Source organism: Columba livia, chromosome 4 (genome assembly GCF_036013475.1).
Source record: "Columba livia isolate bColLiv1 breed racing homer chromosome 4, bColLiv1.pat.W.v2, whole genome shotgun sequence".
Taxonomy (NCBI): Eukaryota; Metazoa; Chordata; class Aves; order Columbiformes; family Columbidae; genus Columba; species Columba livia.
The window spans coordinates 46,217,269-46,235,533 of NC_088605.1; the positions used below are offsets into that span (position 1 = coordinate 46,217,269).

At 39.8% G+C, this 18,265-nt stretch overlaps 1 protein-coding gene across 1 annotated transcript; it reads right to left on the bottom strand.

Annotated features, from left to right (window-relative positions):
* Positions 1-9,839: 9,839 nt before the first annotated feature.
* LOC102084767 (toll-like receptor 2 type-2) lies at positions 9,840-17,420 on the bottom strand. Its single transcript, XM_013372151.3, has 3 exons — positions 17,296-17,420; positions 15,159-15,226; positions 9,840-13,145 (listed from the first exon to the last, which is right to left on the bottom strand). Exon 3 carries the CDS (start codon positions 13,135-13,137, stop codon positions 10,786-10,788), a length of 2,352 nt encoding a protein of 783 aa, XP_013227605.2. The 5' UTR covers positions 13,138-13,145; positions 15,159-15,226; positions 17,296-17,420; the 3' UTR covers positions 9,840-10,785.
* Between the last annotated feature and the right edge of the window lie 845 nt (positions 17,421-18,265).

An 18,265-nucleotide genomic window follows, 5' to 3' on the forward strand; every position in this document is an offset into this window, starting at 1 on the left:
AAGGTCAAAGGGAGCATAAAATCACCCCTAAATGGAAAGGGCATTCATTAACTTGCTCAAAAAGAACAAAAAATAAAAAGCAGTGACTACTTACTAGATGCAAGAGAAACAGCAATGGCCTGTAGCTTCCAAAAGAGCCGTATTCAGGCTTATCGAGAATGTAAAATGACTCCTGGGGGAAAAGAAAAAAAAAAAAGTATGCTGAGGAAGGCTCCTATTTCAAAGAGGCAAGAGCAAAAAAGCTGAAGTAAAGCAACCAAGGCTCAGCTGTGGATAATTTTGGCAAGAAGGAAGAGGTTGCCCTTCAGCAGATGGCTACATATCAAGTAAAATGTGTGTGATACCAGCACAGAGGAGGAGGAAGAAAAAAAAAAATAAAGATGAGGCTTTTATAGTGAGTCTTGGTCTGAAATAAAATGTAGGCCGCTCTGACAATTATGGCTTTTCTTCTAGATGGTAGCTGGCAGTTTGGGGTTAACTTGTATATGATGAGGAAGGAGAATAAATAAAATTATTGTTTCTCATTTACTTTTGAGAATTTTGATGTTGTTATTTGAGATTTTTGAAAAATAAATATGGAGCCTGTGTTCTTATAATTCACACTGTAAAACTCTGATTTTCCATAGGTTTCCATCTGTGTTCAGATAACACTCTCATTTCTCCACTACACTTACAAATTTTGTACTCCTCTGATTCAGTGAGGTGGAGGCAATTATGTGCTTGCAACTGTATTAAGTGCTCTGGGACCGAAGGGAGCAATGAAGAATGTTAGTCAGAGATTTACCATCCTTGAAAAAACATTCCTATCCTGTTCTAGCCTCTCCTACCAGTTTTTGTCAGCATAAAGGCCAGAGTCTAGTATATGAAATGGGGGAAGAAGGAAAAAGCTTATTAGTGTTCATAGAATGGTTCTGGTTGGAAAAGACCTCTAACAATGAGTCCAACCATTAACATAGCACTGCGAAGTCCACCTCCAAACCATGTTCCTAAGAACCTTATCTACATGTCTTTCAAACACCTCTGGGGATGGTGACTCAGTCCACTAATATCAGCAGTAGGTTAAACCACAATAGTAAACAAAGAATTGAAAGTGTGTCTGGCTATGTTTCACTGTCCATCAGATGAGTTCTTTCATTATTACCAGGAGGATTTTGCAGGCTGGAACTAGAACTTCTCCTTGTTGCCTCAGTGATACAGAATATTCCAGTTGCAAGACCAGCCAACAGTGCCCATCCTCCTTGGATGGCTGAGGCCCATTCAAAACCCAGCTTTTCATTTAGAAATCCTCCCAGAGTGGGACCTGCAAATGCATCAAGGACATGGCATCGAAGAGCCCAGACGCCATTCCCAGCCAACTCAGACCTTCTTCAAATCCTTTCTCATACACACAGTGGTGTATCTCTGGAAACACTGGGATAGCACTCATGCCAGTGGAAAACCCAAGCAAAACCAGCATTAGCACAAACATCCACAGCTGACTTTCAATGTGCAGTACAGGAGCAGGTCCTTACACAAAAGAGCACAGCGCTGTCATTAAGCCTCCAGTTACCAGCAGCTACTGCCTGAAGTATGACAGTTCTGACTCTGTGTTTTCCAAAGGAAATTCTGACTATCCAGTAGTCAGCTGATTCTTATAATGCCCTTTTTTTTCTTTTTTTCTTTTTTTTCCACTGGGAGCTGTTCATTGATGGAATTTAAATAAATATGATATATGTGGACAAAATTGTTCTCCCCTGGCATAATAGAAATTTTATAGTATTTGAAATAGAAAGGCAGATCTGTCATGGTCTCAGAACAATCTCAAACACAAAAGCCTTACTTCTGGGCCTGTAAGTGGCTGTGCATTTTACTGTTTATATGTCTTGTATCATGTGGCAGCCACATAATGAGAACTTACCCTGGAATCTAGTTGAAAAATGAAGCAACATACTTACAATAGCATTGATTTCTATACATAAGTAATAAGGCAAATCTTGAAAATAAGGTTGTTTGATTTACTTAATACAGAAATCCCTGCCAATTTCCAATGTTCTATCAAGTATAAGCATACTAGTTTAAACTTTAAAAAATACCCCAAACAGCTGCTTTATTATTTCTTTCATGCATATATTTTTTAGTATTTGAATATGTCTGCATCAAAAGAAACTAGATTTTTAGAGATCCAGTTGGCTTGTGTTGCCAAGTTAACAAGTTCTGGTAAGGTCAGCCTGTCACAATAAATCTAATTATTACACAGTTATTTTCTTTATGTATGCAGTTTTCACCATATGCTATAAGATGGATAAGATAGGCAATCTCACTCGCTCGGAGTGGGGTGAACGTTGTGAGGGAAGCAGAGGACAGATGGACATTTTTTAGTTGATGCTTCTTTGACCTATTTAATCCGTATAATTAGGAAATGGGAAAGTTGTCTATGACGCTGATGCTGACTTCACTTCTAGGTCTTTTTGAGCTCATTTAAAGTATGGTAATGAGAAAAACATTTTACCTTTGGGCAGCAATCTGATTTGTCAGGAAATTCCTCTTGCTATGATGGGTGGATGAGGAAAATTTGGAATAATATGATCCAGATGTTAAAGCTCCCATTTAGCAGCAATGCAGATGTATTATTTTATGGAATTATCCAGATGGTGACCTTCCAGTATTAATAATAAATCAATACTGGGGTTTTCATCTGTGTGACTCAATTCCTAACTTCGTCCCCATTTACATGACAAAATACTCATGTATTTCATGCAGATGCTAATAGCATTAAAATTAACAATCTGGAAGATGTAAAAATCGGTAAGGAAATTTGAAACAATTACTGCAAATAATATATACGAATTGATCTGAAAACAGCATCACCTGAGACAAGGTTGTAATATAATTTTTAGTCAATTATAATTTCATTTTGCAGCTAACATGATAACGAAGTTCTGTTATAGATTTGTATTAGAAAGTGGCTACTTACTGGAGATGTGTGCCCATTCAGTTTTGGCTTTGTCATTTAAATTCAGACTTTCAGTCTACTGAGAAAAAAGCAACCCACATTGGATGGGAATCACATCGGATGGTACCAAGGCGAGCAGGCAACAGGGGGCCTTTGGTGGCCTCTAGTGAAGTCCAAGAGACCTCACGCTCCATGCTCAGGCATGGAAGGAGCTCTGTCACTTTTATGGTCACCAGCAGCAGCCTGTGGTCCTGTAAAGCCATCTTTTACAGGTGTTTCTATCTGTTAATTCATTTAAATTATATTATGAAATATCAGTTTGCTCAATAATTGCATGCTTTCTGGGGTTTTGGTTTTGTTTGTTTGTTTGTTTGTTAAGAGCATCTCCTTTATTTTAGGAGAATAAGAAGAATCTAGTCCTGATTCAGCTGAAATCTATGGCAAAACTCTGTTAGGTTTCACACGGGGTGTCACAAATTCCTTCAGAATTCTACTTCTTGGATTAAGGAAAAAGATTAATGTTCCATAAAAACAGTTTTTTACTCTAGGTGAATTGTCCTTTTTGTTTGTTTTCAAGGAATCCCCCTGCCCAAAACCCAACAAAAATTTGGAAACCACCTCCGTTCCTATTTTTTTATTATTTTTGTTTTTAGTAATCTTTCTGTAAAGATACATGAGCTAACTCTGCAAACACATATTAAAGTCTGTCTTGCTTTGTATGTCTTATCACCAGGCTTCCACAATCCCAAATCCATGGTTTATGAACATGATCATGGAGAGAACTGACATTACAGGGCTTTTGACACTTAGTGGGTTTCAAATATTTGCATATTGGAAAAGACATAAGATCTTTCATCGCTGTGGGCAATTCAAGCAAATATACATATTAAGCTTAGTATAATTTCATTTAGAAAAAAGGCTTCAAGGTTTAAACCACAGTATTTTGTTGTGCTGTAGAAAGAGTTTTTAAGAAAAACCTTCGGTATTGTGGTCATGTAACTGAGCAGCATCCCAAGTTAATGCAGCCAAATGTGCCTTTTTGAAGGTTTATAAGAGCAGCTCTAAGGCCTAAAGGCCAAATCCCCTCCACTGATTTCAGAAAAACTTGCTCTCAAAGCAAGTGACCTGCGGACACCATATATAACTTAAGTTAGAAAACTAACTGTAATTTTTTTTCAGTAACATTAATTCTATCAGTAGATAGTTTAGTTTTTTGGGGATAGGATGTGGGGTCTGATGAGTTGTATCTTAGTGTTATAACCATTTACTACACTGGGATTACTAATTATTTACAGGTTGCAAGGCAGGCTAACATTGTTATTTCAGGGCAAAGGCTCTCCTGTACAAGTCACATTTTTTCATATGAGTTTTACAAATTGGCAATCTGTTAATCAAACCTTACCATGCAAAATGGAAACATAAGATGTCATTACTTCAAAATGACTGTCTTAGTTTTGCCAACAGTTGGTCAGGCTGCTGCAGATGTATCACCATTTCACCATTAGACTTCACTGGTAGAGATCCATGTCCATATGGGGTTATTACCTGTTACATCACTTTCACCCACAAGCCTTTCTCAGCAAGAACACCACCATATGTCCTTTTTTGTCGTTTTTGCCTCGGTTTAGTGGTTTGTTTGGGTACAGGATTTTGTTTTGGTTTGGGTTTTTTTGTGGTTTTTTTTGTTGGTGGTGGTTTTGTTTGTTTGGTTTTTGGTATTGTTTCTTGAAGGAAACCTGTAGAAGGAGAAGAACAAATAAGAATTTTCTGGAACAAATCTTCACAGATTACAAAAAGGGCCATTAGCAGTTGAATTTGAAGGAATCTTCCAACTGCATTAGGAACAAGTTTCTCTAAAACAGTGTTTATCAAACATGATATGCAAATGAAAAACAATTAAACAAAAGTTAAATTAATTCCATCAGCTCCATCTTAGTTTTTCATTCTGCAGACTCTTACCATCAGCAAACATCCTGGATGTTATTGAACCTGAATTATTAATGGTTCAGAGATTTCTTCTGCTAACTTTTAAGTATTTTGGATAAATTTAATTGTGGTATAACTGATTTGACTGTACTACCTCACCTCAGTTGTTTTTTACCTGTTTCTTCGTGTTCTGGCATATGTCTCCTCCTTCACAATTCCCAACTGTTAGTTTTAATTATGTTAGCAATCTAATCACAATTTCCATTTCTTGTGAAGACTCAAGCAAAACAAAAAGTTTTCTGAGTTTTTTTCTGATTGGTTGGTTGCGGGTTTTTTGCTTTGTTTTGGTTTATTGTTTTGATTTGTTGGTTTTTTGTTTTTGTTTTCGTTTTCCCGGTACTTTTTCCTGTATTATACATTTTTATTCACCTTTAAGTACGGAGAAATATAGACGTGTAAAACTTCTATTGGATTTATATTAATTTTTCAGTAGAAGCTACGTATGTACCACTCTGCAAAATATGCAGTCTTGAGCAGTCTTTCTTTTCTCTTATCCTTAGGGTGGTGTACAAATGGTTCCTCCTGATCTATAAAATGAATTATGTAATTGGAATTGTGGGTTATCTAGCCATGATTTTTACCATGTTTGGATTCAATTTGTTCTTTACAGAGGTATCTTCAGGTAAAATTGAGATTGGCAACTGTTATGATTTCCTATTTGATAGATTTTATTTTGCTTGCAACTAAATTGCTCCAGGCTCGTTTCTTCATCACCCACCTCAACACATGTTGTGTACATGCAGGTTCTCTTACTTCTTGATTTTTATTATTGCATAGTTGGTCTGAAGTTTGACATTCAGTCATTTTACAACTTGTGTTTCTGGTGTGAAGAGAGGAGGGGAAAAACCTTAATACAGTCAGTGTTCACTCACTTAATCCCCTAATTTAACTGTTGAGTTAATCCTCAGTCCTTCATTTATGTACCTGAAAGAGATGAGACATAAACCAGCTTGACATAAAGGATAAAAACAGATAAACAGATTAATATCAAAAACCACATTGTAATTGTTTCTGATAATTACTATTTCCCGCTCTACCAGGCTAGGGGCTTCTCTTTTTATTTTGGCTATTGCCAAAGACAATACTGTATGTTCAAATGATTGTCAAACTAACCTCTCAATCCAGCCAGAATTTCTGTCTGGGTAGAATCTGAATTTTCTTCATGTTTGTCCAGGATTTCTGTCTGACTAGAAGCCTAGTCAGAGCTACTGTGTTGGACTCTGTTTGAGACATCGTCTGACCACAAATTCCAGGGATTCCTCAAGAGCATGTAGATCAACTACATAATGCATCTGCTCTAAGTCCAACACTTCTTGGAGGCATTGGAGGTATCACGCATACATAAATCAGCTGTTCCTGTAAGTGTCAGATTTGTTGCCCGTACATTGTATAGTTGATTAACCTGAAAGTACGGAGCTCTGATGGAAAATTCTTGGCAGAAACTTAACAATCTTGTGTTACCAATAATGTTAAGCTTTATTCTGTTGAGGTATTTTACTTAACCAGCTAAATTCCCCCCACCAGTGTATTTTAAAGATATAACTACAAAATTTGTTAGCTCTATTTTAAAGGCTCTTACTTTGTGCCCTGTTGCAGCAGAAATGATAAGAAGTCCTTTTAAATGTTGAGAAGCTCCAGTTTTCTGAGTATTTGGTAGCCAGGTTTCAGTCTCGCAGGATCTGTAACACATACAATCTCAGAGAGATGAGAAGAGATGTTAATATTTTTGCAGACTCAAGTAGGCTGGTATTTGGGGGGGATAAGGGGTTAAATACCGCTTGCTGCAATTTAGCCGATATTTTATTGTGAGGAATTTGTATTCATGAGGACAGTGGGCTCTTTCAGCTATAGAAACTTAACATTTATTTGACTGGCATGTTACACAGTATTGAGATTTGGCTGATCTTGCTGCTTCTGCAAAACAATCATAGAATCATGGAATCATTTTGGTTGGAAAAGACCTTTAAGATCATCAAGTCCAACTGTTAACAACCCTGTCAAGTCCATCTCTAAACCACATCCCTTAGAACCTCGTTGTTCTGTATAATAAGACTCTAAGCAAAGCCTCTTTCTATAAGAAAATGTGTCAGCTTGGCCTTCCTATAACAGAGCTGAATAGCTGTGGCAGGACATTGGATTCAACTTTAAAATAACCCTAAATATTTCTAAGTTTCCTTTGAAACTGATCAGTTATAAACCAAGGGGCTATCCATAATCAGTCCTTAAAATTATCTGTTGATGGTTCGACTAGGTTTGCAGATTTATGAACTGGACCTTGTTTATATTTGAAAGATTCCCTAACAACACACCTGATACGAGGTTTCATGAATTCTGCATCTGTGGTTGGTGCATTGTCAGCAAGAGGCAGCCTTGCTCATACTACACTGAGCAAGTTGATTTGAAGAGGATGTTAAGCCCCTATCCTTACACCCATACCCTTTCCCTAACAAGTGTGCTTTTGATTTGAATTTTCTAAACCATAGCCTGATTACTCGCTAATTCTTGTTTTGATCTGCAATAGAGGGATAAGATGGACGCATTAAATAAATTGGAGGTCAATTATTATTAAGGAACAATTATATTTAGGGAAGATTATAGTTCTGTTTGGCTTTATCTTACCTAAGACCCCAAGGAAGCTAGGAAAAGAGTGTATATATTTTCTGTCTTGATTTTAAGACATCCGGAAATCATTTTTATAATGAGAGGAACATTTTAAAGAATGTAAATTGCAGTTTTAGAAAGACCTTGCAGTGGATTTTGCTCTTTAATGAAATAACAAAATTGATATAATCCACTTTCAGAACAAGTCCTGTTATTTTTCCTTTCTCTTAGTAGTTAGTAAACAACATTTTTCCTTCAACAAATGAAATCATAGTTGAAGATCTGCTGCTGCATGTGTAGAAACCTGCTTGAGTGGCAGAAATGTTTGGCTTACTTTTTGAAGCCTATTTTAACTATATGTGAGGAGGATATTTGAATTTAACTTACCACAGCAAAAAAAGGAAGTAAAATAGAAGAGCTGAAAATAAAGCATTTCAAAATTTTAACCCAATAATTTTTCTTTGATTCTGGCTGAGAAAAACACCCAGATTTATCTATTGTTGTATTTTCTCTCCAGTTTCCGTAACAACAGATTAGGTGGTAACACACACATATTGTACAGACAACGTTTGGACTGACTCTGCTATCTGGTGTTTTGACAACTGGTTACTATAGGCATCATCCAAAGCATTAATTACTCACTGGGTCTAGAACAGGATCCAGATTATTAGTGAGAATGCGAAATGTTGGCTATTTACATGTCTACAATGATGTGCATATTCTGCACCCAGTTTTAAAAGACTAGAGAAAATAGCATTTGGTTGAACTGTGGTGTACTATATAACCTTTTGCAAGATAGTGCCTCTTTACGTATTACAGCAAGACTGTACAGCATGCTATTGAAGCATTTTTTTATTTTCTCAAAGTAAGAATTGAAAGAAATCGCTGTCTTTAATGGGAAGATTGAAGATTGTGCTAGAAAAAATAGGACATATTTTCTTATTCTGAACAACCTTAAAAAAAAAAAAAAAAGGAAAAGAAAGTGCCAATATTTAAATTTGTTTCATTATTATATACATTAGTAGTGGCTTCTAGCTGCAATTCTGACTAGAGAAAGTTGTACAGCAGATAAGGAGAATTCTAAGTCAGATAATGGCTTTGTATACAGCAAATTCTGAAAAAATAGTACCCACATAGTTTGTCCATAAAATAACAAAATAATACTAATATACCACTACTACTACTGCTAATGGAAAACATAATATAAAAGATACTCAATGCAATTCTTCACAAACTCCATCTGCACCAAGCAGCCAGTCCCAGGAAGAGAGCACTCTGGTCCTGAACAGGCACATTTAAAAAATAAAACAAAAACAAACAAACCCCCACACAAACAAAAAATGGATCAAAATGGATGCAGAAGTCTTGCTGCTTAGTGGTCAAATGTCTGACATCTATAGTACCCTGACCACACTGTGAGGAATCGAAATGCAGAGTGTTTATGCATGAATGGGCTGTTCTACTTAGGAGGCAGAGAAGCTGGCTGAAAAAGGTAATTAGCCTAGCTGAAGTAGCTTTTGAAAGCAGATGAAATATGGTCAGTATTTTAAGAATATTTACCTTGTTATTAGGAAACAGAAACACAGATTAGCTTAATTTACACTTTAATATATATATGGGAATAAAGCAGAGATTGTGTGAAGCCATCTACAGATTAAAGTGAGGTTTAAATGTTAAGAATAGGAAATTACGCAATTAAAAAAACCTTAAGTAAATGAAAAAGTACACGGAAAGAAGGTGGCTTTGTTTGCTTAGATGAAGTAGAAAAGTTAATAATTCTTATAATGTGTTATGCCTCTATTCATTCAATAATACATGTAAATAAGTCTTTCCTTTGCATTATGCTGTCAGAGTTGCCTAATTGTTCGTGTAACGGAAGAATGTTTGTCCTCAGCCTCCGCGATGGCTAGCAAAGGACAGGGAGACTTCTGCTCTCACTGATACATTGGCTGTGCAGAAAACTTCCTAAAAGCAGTAACGTGACAGGTAGCTAGCTGTGAGATGCAAATTCCAATACACAAACTCAATTACAAATATTGAGGTGTTTGAACAGATTTTGTACATGTTAGATGCCCAAGACCAAAACACAACAATAAAAACACTAACTTGGGCATGATCTCATCACAGATACAGCAAAATGCTGTAGGTGTTTCCATGTGAAGCCTTTCAAGGTCTGCTTCTGTCCATGTCTGGAGATGTCCCACACTGTGCCTAAGCCCTGAAGTGATCCAGTAGTTAGTTGTCCATTTGTCCTACCAGATTCAACCTGCTAGGAATCAGTCTTTTGGTCCACTGACTAGGAGAGCTAGGACAAAAATCCTTGCAGCATAAGCCAAGTTTTATTGCATTTGATTAAAAGTGATTTATACAAAGAATTAAGAAAAACCTGTGGCTAAGCAGGGTCTCTCCTATCTTTTGCAAAGATAAAGACAGATAAACTACATAGTTGTATATCTAAACAACTTTTCACCATTACATATTTAAAGGAAACAGCTTCTGCTAACACTGCTGATTAATGTATACAGACAATTGTTGTGGTTTAACCCCAGAAGGCAGCTCAGCACCATACAGCCACTCACTCACTCTCCCCACAGTGGAATGGGGAAGAGGTTCAGAAGGGTGAAAGTGAGAAAACTTGTGGGTTGACCTAAAGACAATTCAATAGGTGGAGGAAAAGCTGCACACTCAGGCAAAGCAAAATGAGGAAATCATTCTCTACTTTCTGTCAGCAGGGTGATGCTCAGCCATCTCCAGGAAAGCAGGGCTCTGTTATTCATAACAGTTACTAGGGAAGACAAACACCATCACTCCAAACATTCTCCCTTCCTCCTTCTTTCACACAATTTTTACTGCCAAGCATGCTGTTATATGGTATGAGACATCCTTTTGGTCACCTGAGATCAGCTGTCCTAGCTGCGTCTCACGCCAGCCTAGTCACCAGCAGGACAGCTAGAGAAACAGAAGAGGCCTTGCTGCTGTGCAAGCACTGCTCAGCAATAACTAAGACGTCCCTATGTTATCAACACTGTTCTGCTCACAAATCCAAACCACAGCATCATATAAGCAATAATGAAGAAAAATAACTTTGTTCCAACCCAAACCAGTACAACAATTCCTGACCACTGCTACAAAAAGAAAAAAATCTCACAGCAAGTAACAGAATTTACAGTAGCTGTTCTCAAGATAAAGATAGATGATGAGAAGAACATGCAAGGCAAACAAATCCAATGTACGTTTCCTACATATTCAGGCTTTACTGTCCTTGTCTAGGATTTTAGAGCTATTTTCAAATTAAACCAAAACATTTCCTGCTGCTCTTCACCAGGAGGCCACTCCAGGTAGGTCTTTGTGTTCATGATCTTCCGCAGCTTGCAGAACCTCTTGGGAATCGCTTCACTCTGGATGGGCTCCAGGAGGACGAGAATCGCTGCATCATTGTTCTCGTCGAAGAGGCGGAAGTGCGAGAAGTCCAGCTCGTATTTGCACCACTCGCTCTGCACAAAGTGCTCGGACAGCACAAAGAGCGTTTTGTGGCTCTTCTCTATGGAGTCAATAATGTTGTCCACAATCCACTTCCCGGGCACAAAGTCCCGCTTATGGAGGCAGAGCCGAAAGGGGGGGCAGGCCTGCTCCAGCTCCCGCACCATTATGTTTTCCACCCAGTCGGAGTCATTCTCGCTGTAGGAGACAAAAGCGTCGTAGCAGATGTCCTTTGGGGGAGCTCGCTTGGGCTTCCGCTTGGCTTGCAGCCATGCCCAGGTCATCCTCAGGTACCAGACCGCGTGGAACTTGTAGCCGACAGCCACGAGGATGAGGATGACCAGGAACACCAGCACACAGATCAGTGACACCACGAGGGACCTGTGGCACTCCATCAGGGAGAGGTGCACGTCTCCAACCTGCACCCCTCTCACTGCCAGAGGAGAGTCACAGACATACTGGTCTGGCCATCCCACCAGCACCTGGGCTATCCTGGCCTCATGGTGGATGAAGGAGAGGAATTCACAAGAGCAAATGAAGTTGTTGCCACTGGCATCCAGCAGCTCCATTTTCCTGAACGACTCAAACTCTTCCCTGGAGAAACTGTTGAGTTTGTTCCTTCTGACTGACAAAGCCACTAAGTTAGGAACGGGTGCAGCACCAGGCAAGGTCTTCAGCTGGTTTTTTGTGAGGTACAGCTCTTTGAGGAACGGCAGTTGCAGTCCAAACTCCTTCAGGTTGTTAGCACTAACGTCCAAAACCTCCAGTGTTGGGGGAATGCAAGAAGTTAGTTTAGGAATTTGAGTGCTGGAGAGATTCAAATATCTCAGGTTTTTTGGCCAGTCACACACATCCGGAATCTCACCAAAATTATTGCGGCTAATGTCTAAAAGTATTAGTTTTCTTAGATGAGACAAACTTTTACTTGTCATTTCTAAGTCACTCAGTGAATTCTGACTTAAATTTAGAGTTTGTAGTGAGGGCCAACCACCCGGGCAGGCTGAATGCTCCAAACTCTGGTCTCCAAGCAAATTTGCACTGAGGTCAAGATACTCTAATGACTGAAGATGTTTCGAAAGGCTGCATGGTACCAAAAAGACCTTGGTGTTTTGAACTGTGATTTTGGTAAGAAGAGATAGTAGACTTTCCACATCCCGAAGATCTGTAAACAAATAAAATTCTTCTATAGACAATTTCTCTATTGTCAGAACTCTAAGAGTCTGTGATTGTTTTGCTTGAATTTGCATTTCCCATCTTCCAGTTCCTAAGAACCTACAGTCTGTCAGCTCCACCTCCACTAATTTTGGCATGTCTTCTAAAATGCTGGCAATCTCAGGCATAGTAGCATCTGTTAATAAGGCCTGTTTAAAAGAAATTTTCTTTGCAAAAGAAGATGACATGACTCTCAATAGTTGCATTTCAGCAGGAATACTGAATGCTATTTCTCTCACTTCTAACCAAGTGACAGAGTGCAGAAGGTCCCTCACAATAGCTGCGAATACATTTGTATTTCTTAGGTTTATGATCATGTGATTTATCTTCTTAATCAATTTTAAACTTCCTGGCTCATACTGACTGAGATTACCACTATCAACCCACAACTCGTCAAGAAGCTCAATGCCCTCAAAGTTCCCTTGCTTTATGGTGGAGAACCATGGGTTGCCCAGGTGGAGAGAGCTCAGGTTCCTCAGGCTAGAAAAGGGAGGGATTTTCCCCAGGTCTCTGTACGAATTGCCTCGAAGGTGGAGGTGCTGGAGTGAAAAAAGGTGCCCAAACCACGCAGGGGACAAGTGAGCCAAGCTGTTATTTGATAAGTTCAAGAGCTCCAGCTTCCCAAGGGAGTGAAATGACTCCTCATCTATAGAGCTGATTTTGTTGGACTGCAGCAGCAGGGTTCTCAGGTTCACAGCCTGCTGCAGGTCCTGGGATCGGATGTGCTTTATCTTGTTGTAGGCCAGGTTTAACGTTGTGATTTTGCCTGTGAGCCCTGGAGGGATGAAGTCCAAGCCCATGGAAGAGCAGTTGCAGAGCTGAGTGGCATCACATGAAGGACAAGCCTGCTTCAGCACTTGCTCTTCAGAGAGGTTTCCAGCTAAGACCACGTAGATGGCCCATACTTGCCAGATAGGTGTAGTCATTATTTTGTCTAAAATATCAAATACAATCAGATTAAATATAAGATGAATAGTTTTGAAGAAGCTACATTTTAGATATAGCTAAAACGTAAGCCTTACTGTTCTGCCCTGTTGAAGGCACTCTACTTATGTTTTTAACACTCTTAAGAGATGAAAAAAATCTGTCAAAACAAGGTGCATTAAACATAAATATTTCAGAATAATTTTCTAAATGCTAAGTACGATGAATTTACTCTTATTTTTCCTGTGGTTTCTAATTTTGTAATGAGAACTATCAAATCAATTAACAGCTGCAAAAATCTTTTGCAGGTTCAGCAAAACATCTGATTAATCACAACATTATTATTAATCTGATCCTTGTTTAGAAAATAGTCCCCATACATCCCCTTTAGCCCCACCCTACGTCTTTTTCTCCTGGATCTGTGACTATTATTTTGTTTATTCATATTTTAGTATAATGAGCCTCCTGAATGTGTTTCAAATCATGGTTACATCAAGAAAAGTCAGCACCCTGTGGGAGACAGTGATGTTTACATTTAGTACTCATTTCAAGTATATGTCTTATCTCAGTTCTGACCATAGAGAGAAGAGAGTTGCATAAATTTCAGTCCCTTTCCTCATTTTGCCTACCTTTGGCTATTCTGCTTCCAAATGTGCTAGTGGCAGGGAAATACGTATTGGCCTGGGTGTCTGTGTAGGACATGGTTATCACGTTGCTACCAGTGTAATACTAGCTAATGGAACTCAAGCTGGCAAAACCAACCATTGTAACCTATCCACTCTTAGCTCTTCCTTTTTACTGCCACATCCTTCTCCTCTGCTAGTGTTTTTTTCTGCTTTGCGCCTCTGCAGCAGAGGGAAGTTCAGGCCCAGCCATGAGGAAGAGCCAGGGGCTTTTGGAGCCTCCTGCTGATCAGCTGGCTAGATTAGATCAGCTTTTACCAGACCCACTGCCTGTTCCTCATCTTCTGGACTGAAATGATTCAAGACAAGCCACACAGCTGTGTCACTTCTCTTTCTTCTCACAGCCATGTCATTCACAGTACTGATTTGACAGGGCTTTTTGTGTTACAGAGGCTGCTGCAATACCCAGCCTATTCTAACTCCCAACAAGGTGACTTCAGCTCTTCTGTGCCTCTGAGAAGTTGGAGAAACAATTCTGGAAGCCTGAGAGGGCTGTGTTCCCTTCAAAACGCTTGTTACATATTGAATCATAACTCCTTTTTTATTGATGCTTTCTTGACAAGGATGAAAGAGCACTTTTAAAGTGTAACTTTCCCCAGTGTGTCACAAATGCTCCTACTTCAGTAGGTATCTTACTGAGGGTGAAAAGAGTGAACCAGCCCCAAAGAGGCTAATGAACAGGTTTCCAAAGATCATCATGGTCTCTGTATCAGGTTAAATGTGTTAGATTGCCTCACTGAGGAGTACTTTCTCCTTCAGTCATCCCACTGAAGCTCTGTGCAGAAAATCTCCAGTAGTTAGAATTAATACTGTTATTTGTTTTACAATAGCTGACCCACACAGACAAGTTCATTCAGACAAGTCCTACTCTCCTAGTTGTATTTATTTTAGCCAGAGCTGCTTGAAATGATTCAAAAGGGACAGAAATAGCTGAAATTGTTTGAGCATATGGGGACAGGAATAAAAGTTGTAGATTATTTTTTTTTTTAATAATTCCATCTCTTCCTACCTGAAGGATTATAAACATTTTTACCTTCTGTGTTATTTTCCTGTAATCTCTATCTCTCCCTGATGTAGAGCTTTGGGTCTTGAAGGACACAGTCCTCTCCTTTCTTTAGAGGCCCACAGCTGAGCTGGTCATCCACCATGTCTTCCAACATCAATGGAGAAAAATAATAACTCTTACAGACAATTTACATCATGTCCCTTAGACACTCAAATTAAGATACGATGATTCCAAGAGAAGCGATTCCATCGACTTAAAATGGAGCACCATAGTTTAAGTACCTAGAGATTTATATATGTGCGCATATATATATGCGATTTGTAGTCACACTCACCTGCTGTCCAGCTGAGGCTCTTCTATGGGGCTTTTTTGGTCTTGCAAATCTGGCTGGAAAACATAGTGCTGTAGGCCATAGGAACAAAGCTATGAGTAAGAGGATTTTCACAAGCAACACATTTAAGTAGGATTTTTAAAGTTGCCATCAAAATGCTTACTGTTAGAACAAGAAACAAGCAGATAACCTGGCCAATCAAAATCTATCTAAAGGTAGGTTATTCACAGATGGGAAACTGGCAGCACATAAGGGAACTGGACAGGTACTCCACTGGAAATATTGGATGAGCCTAATGACTCTCCACCTTTCCAGCCTGAAACCAAACAGGGACTGCAGGACTTAACCCCATTTGGTGGTACAGGATGATTTTCTTTATTGTCACTTCCCTGAGCATCTTTTCCAGATTTTTTCTCATCTTTAATGTGAACAGATACTCAGGGAAATCCCATTCCCACCCTCATTCATTTTCAGCCATTCTCTTCCCCTTCCCATTCCTGTCTAATAATTCAACTTAAAACCCTGACTTACAGGGTGATTTCAGGCCTCCCTTCACCCACTCATAAATACAGCCCCAATCCACATCATCACCACCCTGCCAAGGAATCACGTTTCCGTGTTGTGCTGGGAATTAAAAAAAAAAGCCACGCAGAATTTGAAATGCAGCTAATAATATGGAATATTGCACAGATGCCATTATGCCATAGACCACTTTAGTAAACTGGACATTCAAAGTGTTTCTGGGTTATGGACAAAGGGTCTGAGCCACCAGCACTCTTAGGATTATCTTCCCGGGCCCAGGCCAGTAGAACTATTTGAAGAAACACAGAATCATTGAATTGTTTTGCTTGGAAAAGACCTTTAAGATCATTGAGTCAATCATCAACCTAGCACTGCTAAGTCCACTTCCAAACCATGTTCTGAAGAATCTCATCTACATGTCTTTTAAACACCTCCAGGGACAGTGACTGAACCACTTCCCTGGTCAGTCTGTTCCTGTGAAGGAATCTTTCCTAATATCCAATCTAAACATCCCCTGGTGCAACCTGAGATGATTTACTCTGGTCCTACCACTTGGTACTTGGGAGAACACACCAACACTCTCCACTCCACAACCTCCTTTCAGGTGGTTGTAGAAAGTGATAAGGTCTCACCTCAGCCTTCTGTTCTCCAGGCTATGCGCATATTTTTAGACAAAACCATGAGTACCAACAAAATTAGGTTCTCTAAATGCTAACATATGCTAAAGGCTAATATAACTGCTAAAATAAAGTGTGCAAATTGATTTTAGCTTGGGGAATGCTATCAAGCTAAATGAAGGCTGGTAAGTTTGAGCAGTGCCATGGATTCTGCAGCGAAAGGGTCAGTGGCTGGTGAAGGGATCAATCCACAAGCAGGCTGGGGAAAGCTGCTGCTTTCTACTTGGTTGTGTGTGGGTTACACATCCCTGGATATTACCCACCAGCTTTGGCTTACTAGTATATATGTGTGTACACACACACACACACATGTGCACGCATACCCCTTTCTTGTTTCCAACACAGAAGATATGCAACTGGGCAGAGTTAGGTGAGGAAATAACTGATCCCACTGCCCCAAGACCATTGCTGAATGAGCTCTTTTCCTGGTTGAATTCCTAAACCAAACACAGCCCACCTTCACGTCCAGCCTTTCCTGGGCAGACAGTATCAACACACAAGTGGGAAAACATACGAACAGAACAAAGCACGTACAAGGCTCCCACCCACATGGAAAATGAGCAGAAATGGCAGTCTGACCCAACTTGTCTCCTCATTTGCTGTTTTCCTCTCTCCTGACAGCCACTACTCCCATCAACGTGTCCCAGCTCTCTCAGGGAGCCTTCCTCCTGCTGCGTGCCCACTATACAGCCCTGCCTGCAATTGCACCAGCCTGCTACACTTCTGCTGGCAGCCAGAAATCCCTCCCTGCCCCACATTCCTGCAGGAGCTGGCCCCTGCCAGCAGCCCCAAGCACACTGAACCCCCCATGCAGAGGAGGAGGACTCGGTGGCAGAGATTACATAGCCTCTTCCCAGTGCTCCCTCCTTGCTTCTTCCTCTGCTGTTCCAGCTCCACCCTTTTTCCCTGCGTATCCGGCCTCCATCTGCCTGCAAACTCACCTCTTTGCAGAAGAGATTCCTGGGGATGCCAGCTTCAGCTCCGGTGCCTGCATACCAGTTAACCTATGTCGTATTTCACCTTTCTCTTACTGATCACTCTTCACCCAGCTTCCTCTCATGCTGCTGTTTCCTTCCCACTTCACCTCTCAGCCTCACAATGTCAGCAGGGGAATTCCCACCTAGATCTCATGAGCGTAAGAGCAGTAACACTATCGGTCCTTTTAAATGTGCCAACCCATAAAAGCCTGGGTTTATGGTAAAAGTGTACTGTGTGAAAGCCAGGGCTTCTCTTAATTTTCTCTCTGGCCTTCACTTTGAAATGACCAGCCAGACATCTTATCTCTAGGCATACAGTTTCCTAATCTGTTTCATCAGTGTTCAGTGTTTGTGATCAGATGATTCACTCATCACTCACCTGGAGTTCAGCCCTGACTTGCCCTTGAGCTATTCTTGTCCAAGAGAGTGAATAGAAAAATCTTTTTGCAGTAGACTTTGGCCTAACCCTAGAAACAGCATTATAACAGGAAAGTAGAACTGAGTGTTCGCAGGCTACACCCACAGAAACTATCATCTTGTGTCTGTGTATATACATATACACACTGGAGTGTGAATATATACATATGCAGAGGCACATACACAGATATACATCTATATGACCGTGTACACATATGCCATCATAGAGACGTGTATAAGCAAATTTCTCCATTTTTCAAATACTCAGTTCATATACCAATGCTTTTGTACTTCACCACAAAATAATTGCATGTAGAAAGTTTAATCAAGATACATTTAGACTCTGCTGTACTTAAGCCTCAACAACACAAGCAAAGCGGAGCATGGAAGTGCCAAGTTAGAGAAATCCACATCTAACTTTATCCCCTCAGAGACAATTTCAGGTTTCCACAAGAATATCTGAAGCACAAGAAACCCCAAACTGTGACTCAAGGCAGTCAGGGTGGGACCAGCTATC

What these genes read in the sequence shown, in the direction of transcription:
- LOC102084767 (XM_013372151.3), bottom strand. Translation starts at nt 13,137, where the DNA reads ATGACTACACCTATCTGGCAAGTATGGGCCATCTACGTGGTCTTAGCT.